This window comes from Gymnogyps californianus, chromosome 1 (assembly GCF_018139145.2).
Source record: "Gymnogyps californianus isolate 813 chromosome 1, ASM1813914v2, whole genome shotgun sequence".
NCBI classification, from domain to species: Eukaryota; Metazoa; Chordata; class Aves; order Accipitriformes; family Cathartidae; genus Gymnogyps; species Gymnogyps californianus.
Genome location: NC_059471.1, coordinates 208889258 through 208907440, shown reverse-complemented (window position 1 = coordinate 208907440; position 18183 = coordinate 208889258). Strand labels below are relative to the sequence as shown.

At 36.7% G+C, this 18183-nt stretch overlaps 1 protein-coding gene across 1 annotated transcript in view; it reads left to right on the top strand.

Annotated features, from left to right (window-relative positions):
- The window catches only part of SEMA3E (semaphorin 3E), a 148054-nt gene that overhangs the window by 88928 nt on the left and 40943 nt on the right, over window positions 1-18183 (top strand). The window contains exon 4 of the mRNA XM_050890720.1: window positions 2248-2367. Coding sequence (XP_050746677.1) covers window positions 2248-2367 — 120 coding nt within the window. The remainder of the gene's footprint in view (window positions 1-2247; window positions 2368-18183) is intronic.

Sequence of the window (18183 nt, the reverse complement as noted above, 5' to 3'; positions counted from 1 at the left end):
GTACAGGATATTATTAGTGGGGCCAGCAGCAATGCCTAGTTGCCTGACACTTCCCAGAATAGCACCTTTTTTCATTTGTTTATAAATGATAAAGTCTAGCAATTTGGAATGACTTTTTTTCTATATTTGGTATCTGCCTCATCCTGTTTTTTCTGCAGAAATATTCAGGCATTTCTGTGAAGGTGCACAGGAGAAAAAAATGTGTAATTTTTGCCCATTTAAAAGAAAATCCTAAGATCTCTGTTCCTCCACAGTGCTTTTGAGGCAAAGATCAAGTGCTGCAGGCCTATGTGGATAAAAAAGGAAACCATGGAGTAAAGACCAGACCGCCACTGAGAGAGAGCAGAGGGGATAAGTCAGGAAGGTCATACTTGGAGGGGAGGGAGAATGGGGAGCACCATCAGTGCCCAGTAAAGCATCCATTTAAAAACTGCAAAGCATCATAAAATTCCTATGTATTACCATTTTGCTACCACCAGTCAGCAAATGTTTGTGAAATGCACATACAAAGTGGGCACCTCTGTCTTTGAGAGCTGATCCACGTATAGAGGATCACATCCTACTAATCTCAACTTATTCTTCTCTCAGTTTGTCTGACAATTCAAGTAGCAGTTTTTTTCAGTGGGTCTAAAAAATTTTGTCCAGGTGAGACACCGTGCGGATGCCATGTGAAGGAAGACCTCTATTTTTTATTTATTTACTTTTAAAAAAGGAATAAATTAGTTAGGAATTAAGAAATTCCAAAAGTAAGATATTACAAGGTTGATTTGTCCTTTGCATATACATAGTATTTAATTACACAACAGATTACCTGCCTGTGTAGGTTACCTGCTTCTTTCAATTAGCATGATATATCTTCAAGGTGAAAGGTTAAGGACAATAATGTAGCAAAGGACAATTTTTCCTTATGATCCTTATTTATTTGTTGGAACAGTTGGAAGACTTGCACTGAATGACACAAGGGTTTGAAGAAAGAAGAAAGATGGGTTCTTCGTTTTGAACCCAATGTGGATTTGCAAGAGCTGAATTCTGCCCATGGCCCTGCCGCAGACTCATCCTCTGTGACATTAAGTTCTTGCAGATGGTTAATAAGACCCAGGATTGTTCTCATATAAATATAGCAGTCTGAAAACTAGAGTAGCCATCAGTGAAAGACAGCAAATTTTCAAAAAGGAAATTCCTCCACTGTTTCACACATTCATTTTAGGATAGAATTAATTACCTTTTGGAGACATCTGGCCTTCTTCACTGACTATTGAAAAAGCCTGGGAGAATAGCATAAATTACATGTCTAAACTTTAGAATAGCTAAAGTTAGCTAAGATTAATCGTATTATAATTGTCTTCTTAAACTTGGTGTGACTATCTTAAAACCCAGGGTCTGAGTTGCAGAAATGTTGAGCAATGAATGGAAATGAACAGGAATTTTGCTCCAAACATAGAAATCATTGCAAAATGTTAAATACTCTGTAAAACCAAGTCCCAGGAGTCCCAAAATCAATGGATACTTTTATCTCGCTGTCTCCATTTCTAGTTTAGCACAGGAAGGATAATGACCCCACATCTCAAAGGGATGTTTGAAAATTTTTTAATTGCAATATTTATGAAGCTGCAAATACACTAATGAGTCCCAGAGTATTGCCCTGGGGGAAATGAATAATTTCTTCTTCAAAGGAGGGTTTGAACAGTGGGAACAGATAATGCATGAGGCTACACAATGTAAAAAAATATTGATTAGCAATTAATTGTACAAGATATTAACGGTGCAGTGGTCTTACGGAAAAAATGTAAGAAAAAAATGTTATTTTTCTTGAGATAAAGTTTATTTAACTGGAGAGAGAAGCCATTTGCTAGCTATTCACATCTCATGCTCCGAGTCTAATGTCTAGTATATCTAATAATGCTTAGTAAAACAAATACTTAGAATTGCAGAATATCTCTGAGATTAAAGATGCACAAAAGTGTGTTTTATAACCTAGTAAATCCTAATTGGTTAAGCATCTAAAATAAATTGTGATAAATCAGTGCTCTAAACTTGTTTTTTTCATGTCAAAAGTGTCCATTCATGAAATTGGTGGCACTGAGGTACTAGCATGAAGTGGGAGAACTAAGATGTTATATTTAACAGAATAGAAAGCTTCAATATGCAGAATATCACTTAAGGACACCTAAGATATTTTAAAAAAAACCCCTTGTTTAAAAAATGCTAATATTTTCCTATGTTGTTTTTTTTTTTTATGTAAACTAGGATGAATGTGCAAATTACATCCGTGTTCTTCACCGATACAACAGAACACATCTTCTGGCTTGTGGAACAGGAGCTTTTGATCCGCTCTGTACTTTTATTAGAGCTGGACATCCGTCAGAGGTAAGAAATCTGTTTTACAATACTGACTCTTTTGGTCTGGTTTCCAGCAAAGCCTCTATGGTTAAAAATAAATATTTAAATTCAAGTGCTCAGAGTTCTCATACAAACCATACAAGAGATATTTTCCCTGATGAAATGTAATGCTGGTCTACAATTCAGTTTGTGACTAGAGGAACTCACTAATGATTGAAAGTGTGTTTTGGAGAATTATGCAAAGAACTCAAAGTCATTTTCATCTTAGAGTTTTATTACTAGATAAGCTGATATAGCAATTCTTACCAAAAATTATTAAATATTTTGGGCGTTTTAGCTAAATCTGGGGTTTTTTTAAATGAAATAATACACCATATAACCAAATGCATATTAGTTTGATGGGAGATGGAACAGCTTAATAATTCTTTGTTAAATTCAGCTTCTTAGGGCTGATCATATTCAGCAAGTGTGTGTTAGCTTCTTAATGACACTTGTAGCTGAGTGAAATATTACTGCAGGGAAGATCATTAAGTGCAGCATATAATCAATATTGTCAACATATTTCTTATGCAAAAATAGAAATTGTCTGGATTTTTCAGAAATCTGGATCCTTTCTGTCTCAGTTATATTAGATCAGGGTTAAAGAATCAGCAAAAGTACCAATCTCTCATTTTAAATTCGTGTATAAGCCTCCTTAGGCATTCAACCAATGTGTTGCTACATGGAGGCCAAGATGGTAACTGGTTGATCCTGCTTCCATCCTGCTTCCTTGCATCCTTGTTTCATCACACTCCCATTGCCAGTCTAAAAAAGGTATGGAGTTTATGAATATATTTTGAAATTCCTGACATAAGAAAGCCTTCCTGAAGGGCTGAATTTCTACAACTGTTATCAGATTGAATTTGTGGACAAGTTATAAATTACATTACTAGGTCTGGACCTTGGAAGTTCAGACTTAGTGAAAATTGGACACTCAAAGTTATCCCTTATCATGTACTTAGTAATGCTGAAGAAATCATTTGTTCAGTTATAAGGTAAAAAAACTGCTAAGGGATCCCACTGTTTATCTGAGCTGCCCTGCAGACAGAGGAGGATTTCACTAGGCTGCTAGAGAGTCACGTGATGACCACTTTAGGAATCTGACCAGGGATTCTTGATCATGCACTTTGTGAGGTGGGACCTAATAGATGGAGATCATCTGTAGCCCAAAGGTAAGATTGGCTTTTACTTGCAAATGTCAGGATGAGATGCTGGACAATGGTCTTCGTTCATATTTAGTGATGTCTCCTGGTACAGCTGAGCACTTGTCATGGAGCTGATGCTAAAGCACCATCCAAGAGAGTTCTTGCTTCCCCTTACAGCCAGGAGTGGGATTTTCAAGGTGATTGCAATTACATGAGTCCACATTAGAGGCAGGTTCAATTTTGTGGATATTATTTATAAAATAATAGAGTGAACCATAAAGACCAACCTTACTGATGACCATGAGAAAAAGTAAAGTTTCAAAACAGATGAAGTCACAAGTGTTTTCCTTTCCATCTCCAGATATTTCAGAATATTTGCCAAAAACTTTAAGCTACATTATAAATAGTCAGTTGATGTGTGTGTGTATATATATAAAAGAAAACACAAATGCATTGTGTTTAATGTTTTATGCAGTTGAACTTGGATAAATTGGAAAAAATCTCCTATATCCTAGAAAATTAAAGCTCACTTTTGAATTATTTTTCAATTACGGGTTTTTTTTTTTCTCAGCTATTCCACATTAGAATTACTTAATTTATCAGTTTATAAATAATGTGTTTCCCCTATTTTTTTTTATCACAAATTTCAGCTTAAGCTCTCCAAACCAAGCTGGTTCTATTCTGTCTCTGACATCACTTTAATTGTTGTACTCTGCATTTAACTGACAGTTTTGTAACTAATGAGTTAAAACAGCTACAATTTAGACTTGTCCCATACTACAGTATTGTTTATTGGTCTATTGGTTGAAACAATAGGAAAACAGAGGACAGGGGCTGGAGCTGATTTAAAATAAGCACTTGGCTCGAATAAATATTAATTGCAGATATAAAGTTTTTTAAAGTGTACTCATATAAATCAATTAAGGTATTTACTTTAGTAAAAATTTTTTTGAATAAGCTTTTCTAAGTAAAAATGCATCCCTTTGACACACCAGACTAGAACCACATCACCAGAAACAATCTCCAAGGAACCAATCCATGCTGTGCACCTCCAACTGATGTCGAAATCAGAAGCATCTGAGAAGTTAAGACCCCAGCACAGCACTTGCATTGGAAGTTATTTGAATTGCAGAAACATACTGTCTTCTAAAATTGAGGAAGGAACTAAATAATAAGCAATTTTAAAATAAGCCAGCTTTACATGTCTTCTTTGCTCCTCTCATGAACCTCCTGTCAGGCTTCTTGGTACAGTTTAAAGGAAGCAATGTCTGTATATTTAGGAACACTATTTAAGAAAGCATAAGCAACAGGCTAATAAAAATAGAAACCAAACAAACAAAAAATGAGAAACACGACTTGTATATAAGAATGTGTGGCCCATGGTCCTCCCCTTATGCATCACTGTCCTTCCTTCCCTTCTTTTTGTTTATTATTCTCCCTTGTCAAACTGAAGTTCTAAAATTTTACCCACACAGAAGTCATGGGAAAATTACCATTTTTCTGTTTGTGTGGACCACAAACAGGAAATATATTTGCTACACTTATAAGTAGCTATATTAGTTTCCATTATCTGAAAAGCTGACCACCAGGATTAAAAAAGACAGGTGCCATGTTTATGGTAGGTTAAAAATAACACATGGTATGTGATTGAGTGGGCAAATTGTAATCTTGCTTTCTTTGACTGATAAGGACATCGTGTAGCTGCAGGAACTGAACAGACAAGATCCTTCCTCAGAAAATTGCAGTTCAGTCTCTCTTTGCTGATCTCTCTGTTTGGCCAGAGTATCCCAATCCAATGATTTCCAATTACTGTCCCCCATTTCTTCCACCTCAGCTCTCTGGCCTCTTTCTCACTGTCTGACTGTCATGGAAAGGAGAGTAACAGATGAAACAGTCTTAATATAATGATACTATTCCATTTCTAAACAGGAACCAAACACCTTCATTAAAAAACCAGTAAAACTCAGACATTTAATTTGAAGAGTAAATACTGGTTTATAATATGCAGTTATATGCAGTTAAATACAGTTCATAATATGCAGCTGGCTGAAAGGAACATTTTTTAGATATCATTGACATTTTTTATTAAATATATTGAACTTCAATATAAGTAAAATCTAACTTTGATCTGCAAACTAAGTTGCTTCTGAACAGTCTCTTTAAGGAGCACAAGGTGTATTTGAGGCGTATATACATTTGAACAATGACACTTTGCAGACATGTTGAGGTATAAAGGGTGGGAGGTAAAAAGGGAGCCCTTATAGCAGACTTCTCTGTGTCTAGATACCTAGCTAACGCAGCATATGAAGCTAGATCCACTCTTCATACAGAACTATGAATCAGCAGTATCAACACAGAGGAAATACTTGCTCTGTGGTCAGGGACCTTAACCATAAGTTTCAATAGTGCTTCCTGAGCTGATGGCGAAGGGAAGATGCGACTCTCTCAGTAAAAACTGCAGGGTTCTTAAATTACAAACTGTATATAAATACAAATTAGATATACAGGCATTTAAGAACATGATAGAACAGCAGGACTATATTTTCTACAACCTTGTCTCTCGCCATTTACTGAGCAGGCCAAAAAGAAACAATCTGTTGGAACAAAACATCCAGTTGAGGCTCTTGTTCTTGGTGCTCGCTAGTCCCATGTTGCAGGAAAATTTATTTTGTTGTTGGCTTGCAACAAAAGTTTACATGAAGTCATCCATTTCTGAATAGCCATTTGGTAAAAAACCGAAACATTACCTTTTTTCCTTTGAACAGTGAGAATATCCCAAAGCCATGATCATAATCATACTGTATGGCATCCTGATGTAGTATTTAGCATGTTTTTGTGAGATGCAATCCAGCTCATGAAAAGCATTCTGCCTCCTGTATAAAGTCTTACATTCTTATCCAACTACAAATTCATACTTTCTTATCAAAACCAGGTTTGAGCTGTGTCTTGCAGAACACTGAGGTCTTATCAACAAATAGTGAAGCCAAAAGGAGATTTTTGTCTCCAAAAATAGGCAGAATTTGATTGCTTCATTGGCAGATCATTAGTCCTTGGAACTTACTGAAAATCAGAACCTCTAAGTTTCTCAAAAAACACAGTAAAAATGTCCATTCCCCTAACCAGTCTCTCTAGAAAATATTAATCTAACTAGGTAGTAATTGAAATGTGCTTTGAAATCTTTCACAGTCAATTTGTACTATGATACATTAGATATTGTATCATAGAATCATAGAATGGTTTGGGTTGCAAGGGACCTTAAAGATCATCTAGTTCCAACCCCCCTGCCATGGGCAGGGACATCTTTCACTCAACCAGGTTGCTCAAAGCCCCATCCAACCTGGCCTTGAACACTTCCAGGGAGGGGGCATCCACAGCCTCTCTGGGCAACCTGTGCCAGTGCCTCACCACCCTCACAGTAAAGAACTTCTTCCTTACATCCAATCTAAATCTACCCTCTTTCAGTTTAAAGCCATTACCCCTTGTCCTGTCACTACATGCTCTTGTAAAAAGTTCCTCTCCAGCTTTCTTGTAGTTCCCCTTTAGGTACTGGAAGGTTGCTATAAGGTCTCCTTGGAGCCTTCTCTTCTCCAGGCTGAACAACCACGACTCTCTCAGCCTGTCTTCATAGGAGAGGTGTTCCAGCCCTCTGGCCATCTTCATGGCCCTCCTCTGGACCCTCTCCAACAGGTCCATGTCCTTCTTATGTTGGGGGCTCAAGAGCTGAACACAGTACTCCAGGTGGAGTCTCACGAGAGCAGAGTAGAGGGCGAGAATCACCTCCCTTGACCTGCTGGTTACACTTCTTTTGATGCAGCCCAGGATACAGTTGGCTTTCTGGGCTGCGAGTGCACATTGCTGGCTCATGTCCAGCTTTTCATCCACCAGTACCCCCAAGTCCTTCTCCTCAGGGCTGCTCTCAATCCACTCATTGCCCAGCCTGTATTTGTGCTTGGGATTGCCCCGACCCAGGTGCAGGACCTTGCACTTGGCCTTGTTGAACTTCATGAGGTTCACACGGGCCCACCTCTCAAGCTTGTCAAGGTCCCTCTGGATGGCATCCCTTCCCTCCAGCGTGCCGACCGCACCACACAGCTTGGTGTCATCAGCAAACTCGCTGAGGGTGTACTCAATCCCATTTACGTTTAAATGCTTCTTTCATGCTTTTCATGTTTTATAGAAATTTAATGATAGTATGTATTTTTTCTTAATATAAATAATTATATTTGAATATGTTGCTCATATAAAACAACAAGTAATAAATATTGGATTTATTGAATTCTACCTCAAACTTGTTTTGTACCACCGAAGTCTATATTTTTCTAAATCAAATTATTTATAAATTCTATGATACACTATATATCCATTTGAAAGATTAAATACATAATGGTTTACTGCAGTCATTCCATTGTAATACTGGTTTAATTGATATTGCTTTGGAATTCCAGGCTGTTCACTTTAGTAAAGCTGTTGCCAGATATTACGTTTCTAAAAATATACAAGTATAGTCACTGACATCAACGTGCAGCTTTTTATCTTTTTTTCTCTTCCTAATTACTTTGACTCTGATGAATGTTGCTTTCCCAAATTTAAACATTTCAGCAAATTACCCAATGTTTTTCTGTATTTAGAAATAAATTACAAATTGGGAAAAATAGGAGTGCTGACTTTGCAGACAGAACAACTATTGGTGTTTGCAAAAGAACATATTACAAAATCTTGTCCAAAAAAACATAAGCAAGTTAGTTGCCAGCCAGTAAGTGCGTTCATTATCACTGACTTCATGAAATGCTTCCAAATGTCAAAAATCCATGCAGGTCAGAAAAGGTTGGGTTCCTCCAGTTTCTATTTGTCTATCATCCAGAAATGAAAGAGAGTTCATTTCATTAAAATCAACATTTTTTTTCTGAGAAAGCAAAAGTCAGAGATCCTCCATCCCAAATTTCCCATGATGAATTGAATATGCATCCTTCCCATGTGCTCTCTGAGAAAAAATCTGAGATAAGTCTTCAAACCAAATATAGAAGATGAAGAAAAGTACAGAAAAAAAAAATTTACTCTGCTTCCATTCTCACTGAATCGACATTTGTCACTCCTATTGCCTTTGATGCCAATGGGGGGGGAAGCATCTGCATCCAGTCTCTTCCTTTTGCATTTATATAAACTTCTCAGTTTTGGTAGTAGAAGATGAGTACTGGAAGAAGTGCTTTCTGTCTCAGTCTATGTTTCTCCACACCTAGCTGCTAGTAAAACAGTACTCCACTACTGTTCTGTATAGCTCAAAATACCCTAGGTGAATTATGATGAAACTTAGATAAATTGGATGAGCTTTCTGCAGTCAGGCAATGATTTTATCGTAATGAGTTATCTATTCAGCAGAGCAACAGGTTTTAAGGGTGCTCCAGAGGCCTTCCCATGATCCAAACTGCCTTATTAACTAACTCACAAAGCACCTTTAACAAAACAAGTCCAGATGGGAGTTCCACCAAATACGACTAAAGAGATTATTCTGCCTCCGTAGGACCTGCAAAATGAGTGGAAATTCCAAAAAGAAAACAATGTGCAGAAATAATATCCTAAGTTTTTGCAAACTATATGGTGACAAGATAGAGCTGATTCCTGGAGAGGAAAGCATCTCTGCATGACAAAACCTGTTGAGGGAATGAAAGTTGTGGAAAAGAACAGTGCATGAAGAATTTTTCTTCCAGAACACACTGTAAATTTTTAATATGTACCTTGAGCTGGCAGAGTACCATTTTCAATGCCTCATTTAACTCAGTAAACTGCCTCCAGCTGTATTTCTCCACCTCAGAAGGCTGATGGACTAAGTCACCCTTTCCACAAAATGGTAGTTTCTGGGAGTCTCCCCTAGGTGTTCCTTATCTGAGGTATTCCTTATTATGCTATTTCCTCTTCAATTAGTCGGATGAGATTCTGCTTATCAGGGAGCAATAGCTCTACATTCTGTGTCTTTAAAGCCTGTTAGAAAGGAATTGCCTTTAGTGAAGCAGCAGCTGTATTTGTTTGCTTGGAGGACAGTTCAGTCAAGTTGGAATTTCTTCTTTCTAATCTACGTTGCCTTCAATATTTCGTTGGATGTGGGGAGGGGCACTTCTTTTTCTACATATTCTGTGATTCCAAGCAAAAACAGGATAAGGTTCAACTGTGCAATAAGCTTTCCATTTGCCTCTCTACACCAAACTAATGTAGGCAACAGGAGCTCCTCAGCTCTTGCTTTAACATATTGAAGTGAATTGACATGGAAGTTAAGAGATAACGTTCCAGTCATATCTCAGTTTAATTTTTACGTGACATAGCTCTTCTGCTCTCTGATCAGCCTTTGGTAATGTCATCATTCTTTCAGCTTTGTTAAGAAATAAGATTGTATACATATTTATATCTATTATTTTAGGATATTGTTTCTGACGTGTTTTTATAATCAAAACAAACAATGATCTGCCCAGTTACTCCCTCTCCATGCTTTTTCCTATTACCTCATCTCCGCTCTCAGTTTGCAGAGGATTAAGGAGGAGGAACATCTGGTTTCACTGACCAAACAGAAGTGGGTGTTGGTCAGTCCTTCATTAGGTAGAATGTGTGACAAATTCTTGCCCTGAAAATGTTTGCTCAGAGACACAGCGTCCCTCTGCATGGATAAAAAGCCACCGGTTAGAATGCCATCCACTAAATCTTAGCAGGTTTTTCAACTCACTCTATTTATGGAATTGAATCTGCAATCCTAAATACTACAAAATTGCTTATTTATTGCAGTCCTCTGCATTTACAGTTCATGTGAAACTAGTCATTAAGCTGGGTGATGTTTAAACCAATATCAGGTGTTCATATATATGAAGTGCTGCCAAGTAAGCAACACAATGTCATAGACTCTTTTACCAGAGGGGTTCATTACATCATCTAGTCTGAATGCCCACATCACGGGCTGTCAAATTGCACCAAAACATCCGAAAGCCCCAAATTTCAGTTAGATCAAAGCATTTCAAGTTTTGGAAGTTAAATATGCATACATTTCAAACGAGATTAAAATGGTACCTAAACTCATAATAGGCAGGAAATGAACGAGGTGAAGATTACCCCTATGCTCACAGCATACAACAAAGGTTCTGTGCTGCAAAAGGGAAAAAGAAAAAGCTGAAGACCCACATCAACCCTAACCTGAAGAAGTATTTCTTACTGAACCCATGGCTTAACTATGTACTCCTAAGAAAATGAGAAAGTACCAGCCAAGCAACGCATGAAAAAGATTTTCTGCACCAGCTCACATGACAACCCAACCTCTGCAACCGGCCAGCCTCCGAACCTTCCAAAAAAAAGACAAACATCCTCTTGTGAAACAGGGTGAAAAAGTTCCTTCCAAACCAATGCATATGGTTATGTGAGAAATTAAAGTTCATGAGTTTTGGCTATAATAACTACCTTAATGAACAGCTGTATATGTGAAGCTCAGTAAGGATAATGAAGGAAGGGCAATACTGTTCTTCACATGCTTTGCTAGGAAGGGGATAATGGGTATTGCATAAATAGAAACAAGGGCCAGAAGGGACCGTTAGAACATTTTATGTGGTCAGTCACACACTGCATGGATAATTTCTCCCAGGTATTGAATTAAAACATTTTCAGGAAAATATGTATTGTCATTTCAAAGAATCCAGATAATGGTAACACCACTATTTCTCTGGTAAGCTGTCCTAATATTTAATTACTTTCAATGTTAGGAAATAGCCACTTACTCAAGGTTAAATTTATCTTACTTCAGCTTCCTGTCATTTAACCTTGATATGCCTTTGATAGCAAAGTTTAAAAGCCTCCCACTATCTTTTCCACATCTTTTCCACATGTAAGTACCTATGCACAAAGATCAAGCCACCTCTTCACTTTTTTTGATAAGCTGAATAAATATAGCTCCTTAAACCTCCTATCACAAGGATTCCTCAGTCTTATTTGTGTCCTTCCTGTGAACTCTCTGCAGTATTTTCACATGTTCTGGAAGTGCGGACACTAGAACCAGACATGCTATTTGATGGTGTGTATACAGGCAAGGTCACTTCCCTACCTCTGTTTGAGATTCCTCTTTTCATAGACTGAAGTGCTGAGTTCTTGGCACTGCATCACAATGAGAAATCTCTTTTTAGCATTTTGCACTTGACCCAAAGTTCTTCTCTGGTGCACAAAGTTATCCCAGTTTACACACTTAGTTGAGGCACCTAATTAGCAGTCTCATATGACAAGGTCAGTGAAGAGATTTCTAGAGATGCCTGTCACTGTCAGCTGTAACAAGGCACCTGGGATGTCCTAGATCCTAAATGAAGCACTTCAGTCTAATACATGAAAGTAGTATGAACAAGAATCTGAACCTCCACCTTTCAGGGCATTCTGATGTACTTCAGATATAAACTGTGTTCCCTATTCCAAGATATACCACTTTGGATGCAGTTGTATTAAAATCTACTTTGTTAGCTTCTGACTTTTAACCCGGTATTCAGAGCATTCCATAACCTGAATGCACCCAGAGCCCTCATTAACCTTTTCTCTTCATTATTTATGCCTCCCCAGTCTTTTTGTAAACTTTACTAGGAAAGAAATCATATGATTGTTTAAATCACTGCTAAATTAAAAAATCATCTTTCTATCAAAAACAAAATTTAGGGAAACTTTCAGTAAAGGAAGATTCATCAATGCATACCTAATAACAACTATACTTTGATATATGTCAGCAGTTTATATTGCTTAATAATTCTACAATGCACATTGTTTCATCAAATAGCTATGTACTAAGTGAAATGCCCTGGAGAAGGCCAAGTATTCTGTATCAGCACAGTTGCTCTTATCAGTCATTCTTACACATTGTAACAGACAACAGGTTTGTTTGACAGTACTCTCCATCCATAAAATGAGGTGAATGACATTCATTACTTTTGAATACTGTCTAAATATGGCCATATGTGAAGTTTAAGTTCAATTTGTCAGATTGGTAGAGAATGTGAATTGATCAGCCGTATGAAATGAATTTTCCATCATATTAAACCTGCCCTTTGCAGGATTAAAGACAGATGGTCAGGAGAGAATGAGTCGATACAGAGGAATAATACTATTACCCCAAAGAGAAAGAAATACTCCACCTGTGTGGTAATTTGATGGGGATAGGTAAAATATTCCAGCTCTCATCACAATGATTGTTAGATTCTTCCACCTTTATTTATGAGAGAAAGTACTTTTCTAAGTGAGGGCACCTGGTGAAGTGTATGGCATTGTTTGAGGAGTGGAGGTACTGCTCAATAAGGTGTTAGTCATCATAACTAAAAGCAGCAAAAACTGAACAATGACAGGGTTTAGTTAATATTTTCGCAGGTTTATAAAATGTGCCCTTAATATTGTATAATTCTTCTATAATTTATGACTGATAATTATTCTTATTTGACTGAGATCTATCCAGGAAATTTATTCCAGATTAAAAAGTGAACTAAAAAGAAGTATTACTTGCAGTTCACGTGTCATCAAAAGGCAGTGGATCCACTCCTCTGCCCTTTCTTCCAGAATGGCCCACTTTGGCATGCCCTGTTGAAGCTCTGCAAAAGGACTGTTGGCTATCTAAGACTCCACGCTACAGAGACAGACAGAACTTCCCCAGGGTATCTGCTTTCCTTCTGAAATCCATTCTCAGCTGAATGTAGCTCTCCATACCCAATGCATCTCTTGCTCCATCCATCACCAAAGCCTAGACTGTTAGCTCAAACCATAGAGCTGTATCCTTCCTTTTTAATTTTTTTTTCCACAATCTTTGTCCCCAGTTGTTATGATAGCAATCATTAGATGAGAGGACTTTTATTTGGTATTTGCTCTGATGTGACCCTCACAATTCCAACACAAGTTTAGCCTGTCAAAATCAAGGAAAAGGGAAAGTCTTGACTAGCGAGGCTCTGTGTAAAGACTGTGTACTTCCCCACAGAAATCCCTTCACTTTTGTATAGCAATTTCGTTCTACCTTTAGCTCCTCTTTCACCTGGTGATAAGACTATTTCTCGATATACAGCTATTCAAACATTTTAATTCTAGAGATCCTTTAAGTGGTCCCTGGAACTTTCATATATACTATCACACTAGTGCAATATTATCATAATTTATTTTGCTAATGGTCCTATTCTATGCCATAGGACCCTAATGAGTTTATGTGTCCAGTTTAAGGTCATGAAAAGTGTCTCCTAAAATTCTGACCGATTCAATCACTTCTGCTTAAACATTCTGAACGGCTACGGATAAATGCCTGTGATTTCTATATGCAGGGTGGTTGGGTTTTTTTCCTATTGCCAGAGTATTTCACATGCATTAAATCAGGGAAATATATTATTTCTGTCACTTTAGGCCAGATATTTTGACGCAAGTCACAAATTGCTAATCCTTTAGCAAACTCAGACAGCAGTCTGACATAGCTCCAGATTTTAAACATGTTTTCAGATTGGAGCCCAATGTGTCTTAATCATTTAACTGTGGAATAAAATGCATAGACCTGAAAAATACCTCTGAATTTTAGGGAGGATTTAATGTCTGTATTATTTTATGCACTCTTATCCCATAGACGATTGATCTTTTCAGTATGTCACTGGATAGTAAAGAGGATTGAAAACAGATCCTCAGAAGAAACACTACCTCCCAAATAATCTTAATTATGTCAAATAGCGGAGACCTGACCATTTCAGCCAGTTCTTTGAGGACTCTATTCCTAACATCGTATCCCCATTTGGCTTGGAAAATAAAGTTGAGTGAACATGGAAGGTGTAATTTTAAAAGTTAGTAATCCTCTGACAACAAGCAATTTTTTCCAGTGCTTAGATCCTTTCGAAAATTAGTGTTTGGATTTTTTAAAGAAGATATTACTACATGAAATGAAAAGTTCTTTCACTGTTGGAGCATCCTTGTGTTACTCACCCATATATCTGCATGCCTGTGTTATGTTGCCTTAAATAGGCCAGTAGGTTGCAATAGAAAATTATTAGTATTATTATAAATATTTGGAGCACAGGTTCCTTTATATAAACTTCATTATATTGATTCATTTTCTATTGGTTTTAGATTTTTAATTTCTTGAATGAGTTAGTTGGATTTATATCAATTAGGCATCTACTTAATATTTGAGACTATAGTTATCAGATACTGCTAATACACATTTTTCTTAGCACCAAAACCTAGCCTGCTTAAATACAAAAGGCTGTATGATATAAGACGCCTTTTCAGGCCTGACCCAGTATGTTATTTTCTGTTGTTATGCAAAGATAAAATATTTTACTGTATATCTCTTTTACCACGTGCCTTCTTGATGAGGGAAGTGTACAGATTAAGACGGGTCATGGAGTTGAGAGTTCATTTTGGAGACTTATATTTGAATCATATTTTCTGCTGATTTACAGACATGTTCTGTGATTTTTCAGACTTTTTTTTTTAATGGGGAAGTCAAGGTTCATCCTTCCTAAAAGAAGTCTCTGCATAGTGTATTCAGTGTGTCTTTCTTTGTCAAAATAAAAATGTAAGGATAAGAGAGTGTACAAGAAAGAAGAAAAGAAGTGAAAAAAATGTTTTGAGAATATACAGAACAAAAGAATATTTGCAAAAAAGTATCATGTGAATTTATACTAAAAACATTATAGTACAAAAGAAAATGGAAATCAAGATAAGGTTTATTCTGTGCATTGCACTTCACTTTCTATTGTGGTCACAAAATTTCTCTGGATTCACTCAGTATTCAGTTTCTCACATGAGAAAAAAAATCCAGTTACACCAGTGAAATGCTCTACAAATATTATATTAGATTCATTTTGAATTAAGTTCTTTGGTTCCTCATGTTAGGCTGCGTGAGTGCACGTGGGTACATATGGATGTGCAAAATGCCAGACTTTAGAGGTGCAATGTTAAGATTAAACCAGACTTAAAAATTATTTGAGTAAATGGAAAGTACATATTGGCAACAAATGTTTTTGTTGTTTAGAAATAGCACACCTGCTATGTTAAATATTTTTAAATTTTATTTTCTACAGAATAAAGTCTGTTACTGTCTTGGAGATTTCATAAGTTACATTCATTTCCATGGCGCTGAAGACTGTCGATAAAGCTGCAACTGTGTCCCACTGTGTGCCTAACTTGGTGATGATTTTAAATCACAGTTTTTCCCATGTGTTACTTTATTGTTTTGTTACTTTGGTTTTAAGATAGTATTAGAAAAGAAAAATGGAGTACATGGAACCAGTGAATCCAAGAACAATATCCCCTATTTTGGGACAAGGGTCTCAGCATCATTCTACTAAAGAACAAGGGCAAAATTGCAATGGACTTCAATGGAAGTGCTCTGTGAGAAGATATAACCCTGCAGGTGAAAATTAACCTCACAGCTTTTGTACAGAGGTTTGAGGAAAGCTTCTGAACCTGCTGTCTTCACAGTAGGAATGCGAACATCCCCTCGGCAGCCCTCTCCCTCCCATACCTTCTCCATTTGCAGCTCTCCCTCTTGCTCTGGGCTTCAGTCTTCAATTCTGATGACCCTTCTTGAAAGCCCACTTTACCAGGTCACTCAGTCCGCCAGTCCATTGGGATGTCCTTTCTCTGTGGAGTCAGTGTGTACCAGAGTGTCCCATCCCTTCCCAACAGTCTTCTTCCTCAAACAAGGCACTATGATAAAATAAGGTGAATCTTTGATGTTTACATTCACTTTTTTGATGCTTTAGGAATTACTTGAACAGAAAAAAGAGCACATCATATGACAGTAGCACCACATGGCTTTATTAAGGTTTTTAAAAGAACATTTCTCATATCTTCACACAAGCAATGCATCTCTATTTTATGCTTTCCCATTCGATGCACTTTGCATATGAATCCTCTTATTCATAGCTCTCTTTAAAAAAGTCTCAAATATATGACTCCTAGTAAATGAAATGCAACAAACAACTGTTGCATGTAATGTCATTCTTACTCTAAGGTTGAATAACTGTGAGCTCAATGCTACGAATGGATTTTGTCCAGTGAGTTACAGTAATAGTGAATAGTATAGCCAGGGAGCGCAGTCTCTCCCCACAGTGCTTTAAATATGATTTACTAGCCCGCAATGTAAGTAACATGCACTTCTTAAAAAAAAAATCAAACAACACCCACCCACCCCCAAACCCCCAAAACAACCAAAAAAAGTACCAACTACAAAAAGGCATAGGTCTCCTGGAGAGCAGACCTTGGCTATACTGTTGGAGCATATGCATACACAGTTAAGTGTGTAATTAAAGGTTCTGAAATGGTTTAAATTTCATTTTAAAAAATGCCAGTATGATATGTTTTACTTTTTTGTTACCTGGAAAATAATAAAAATTGAAAGTGAAAAAAAAAATCCCCTTACAGAAAACCAAATTATTTTTTCTCATAAAAATAATATTGTAGGAAAACCCAACCAAAGCCTCTATATTTTTAAGTCCCTGATTTAGTGAAAAGATACAGCCATTGTATTAACACTGAGAATAGGCTTAAGTACTTTGCTGAATAGGAATGGAAGTAAGCGTATGTTTTAAATTAATCACATGCATAAATGCTGTCTTGAACCAGAGCAAAGCAGCACTTGGCATTAGAAAAAGCAATTTTCTGCAACAAAAGTTAAATGCAGTCTTTAAATTTTAATGGCTCTGATTGACCTTTTCTTTCATTATTATTTATAGCCTACATTATTCTTCATTGTCTAAAATTATCAATTCATATCAAGTTAATGGCAAAATGCTTGATGCCCTTGGAAATATCTTCTATTTCTTTTTAAACAACATTATTATTTTAATAATAGTTGAAAGCGTATTATGTTTCCTGAGTCATAGGTATCATAAATCAAACTCAGAACCCCATTTCTTTTCCCAAACTACATGTAGAAATTTGTAATTCCACTCCCAGCCCTCCATATGTATTTTTGCATAATTTTTACCCTAACCATTGAAAAGTGCCCATAAAATAAATTGCAATGTTGAATTGCTGTGTTGGATAATCTGTGAGGAAACTGTCAGTTTTCTTCTGACATTTCTTAAGGGATTCCAATGTCACAAACAGCAAGGAGGGTTAGAATTATGGTATTAGCCTTCAAAGCTGATTATTAATGTGTAACGCTTATTTCATTTAAACTGGCATCCCATGGAAGCTGACACATCTAACACTTGATCTTCAGTTACTTGCCTCAGTGATGGGAATAACTTACTGCAACCATGGAATATTTGGTATGCTGTCCTAAAAGGTGAAGGTGGAAAATCTCTCTTGGAAGAGTCATTGCTTACATTTTCAGTGACTTTTCAGACAGTTACATGCATCTGCAAGTAATTATGAGACACACATCCTGCTTTATATCAAAACTGGTGAGATCCACTTAAAAACTTCTCCAGGTTGCACTGAAATCCAAATTTTTGTCTACCTTCAGTGTTAGCATTAGGTTATATATTTAAGCTACACTCTTTATTCAGAAAGTCCAGCTGTTAAAATGTAGATAATGAAAGGATACTATGCATACTGCTTAACATTTTCATTCCATGGTCATATTGTTTTAAACACATTCATGTCATGAATATTAAAAGAGGTGGGTTTATCTTTACCATTGATTTCATTCTCATTCTCAGGGGAATGGTTAACTACATTAGTAGCTTTT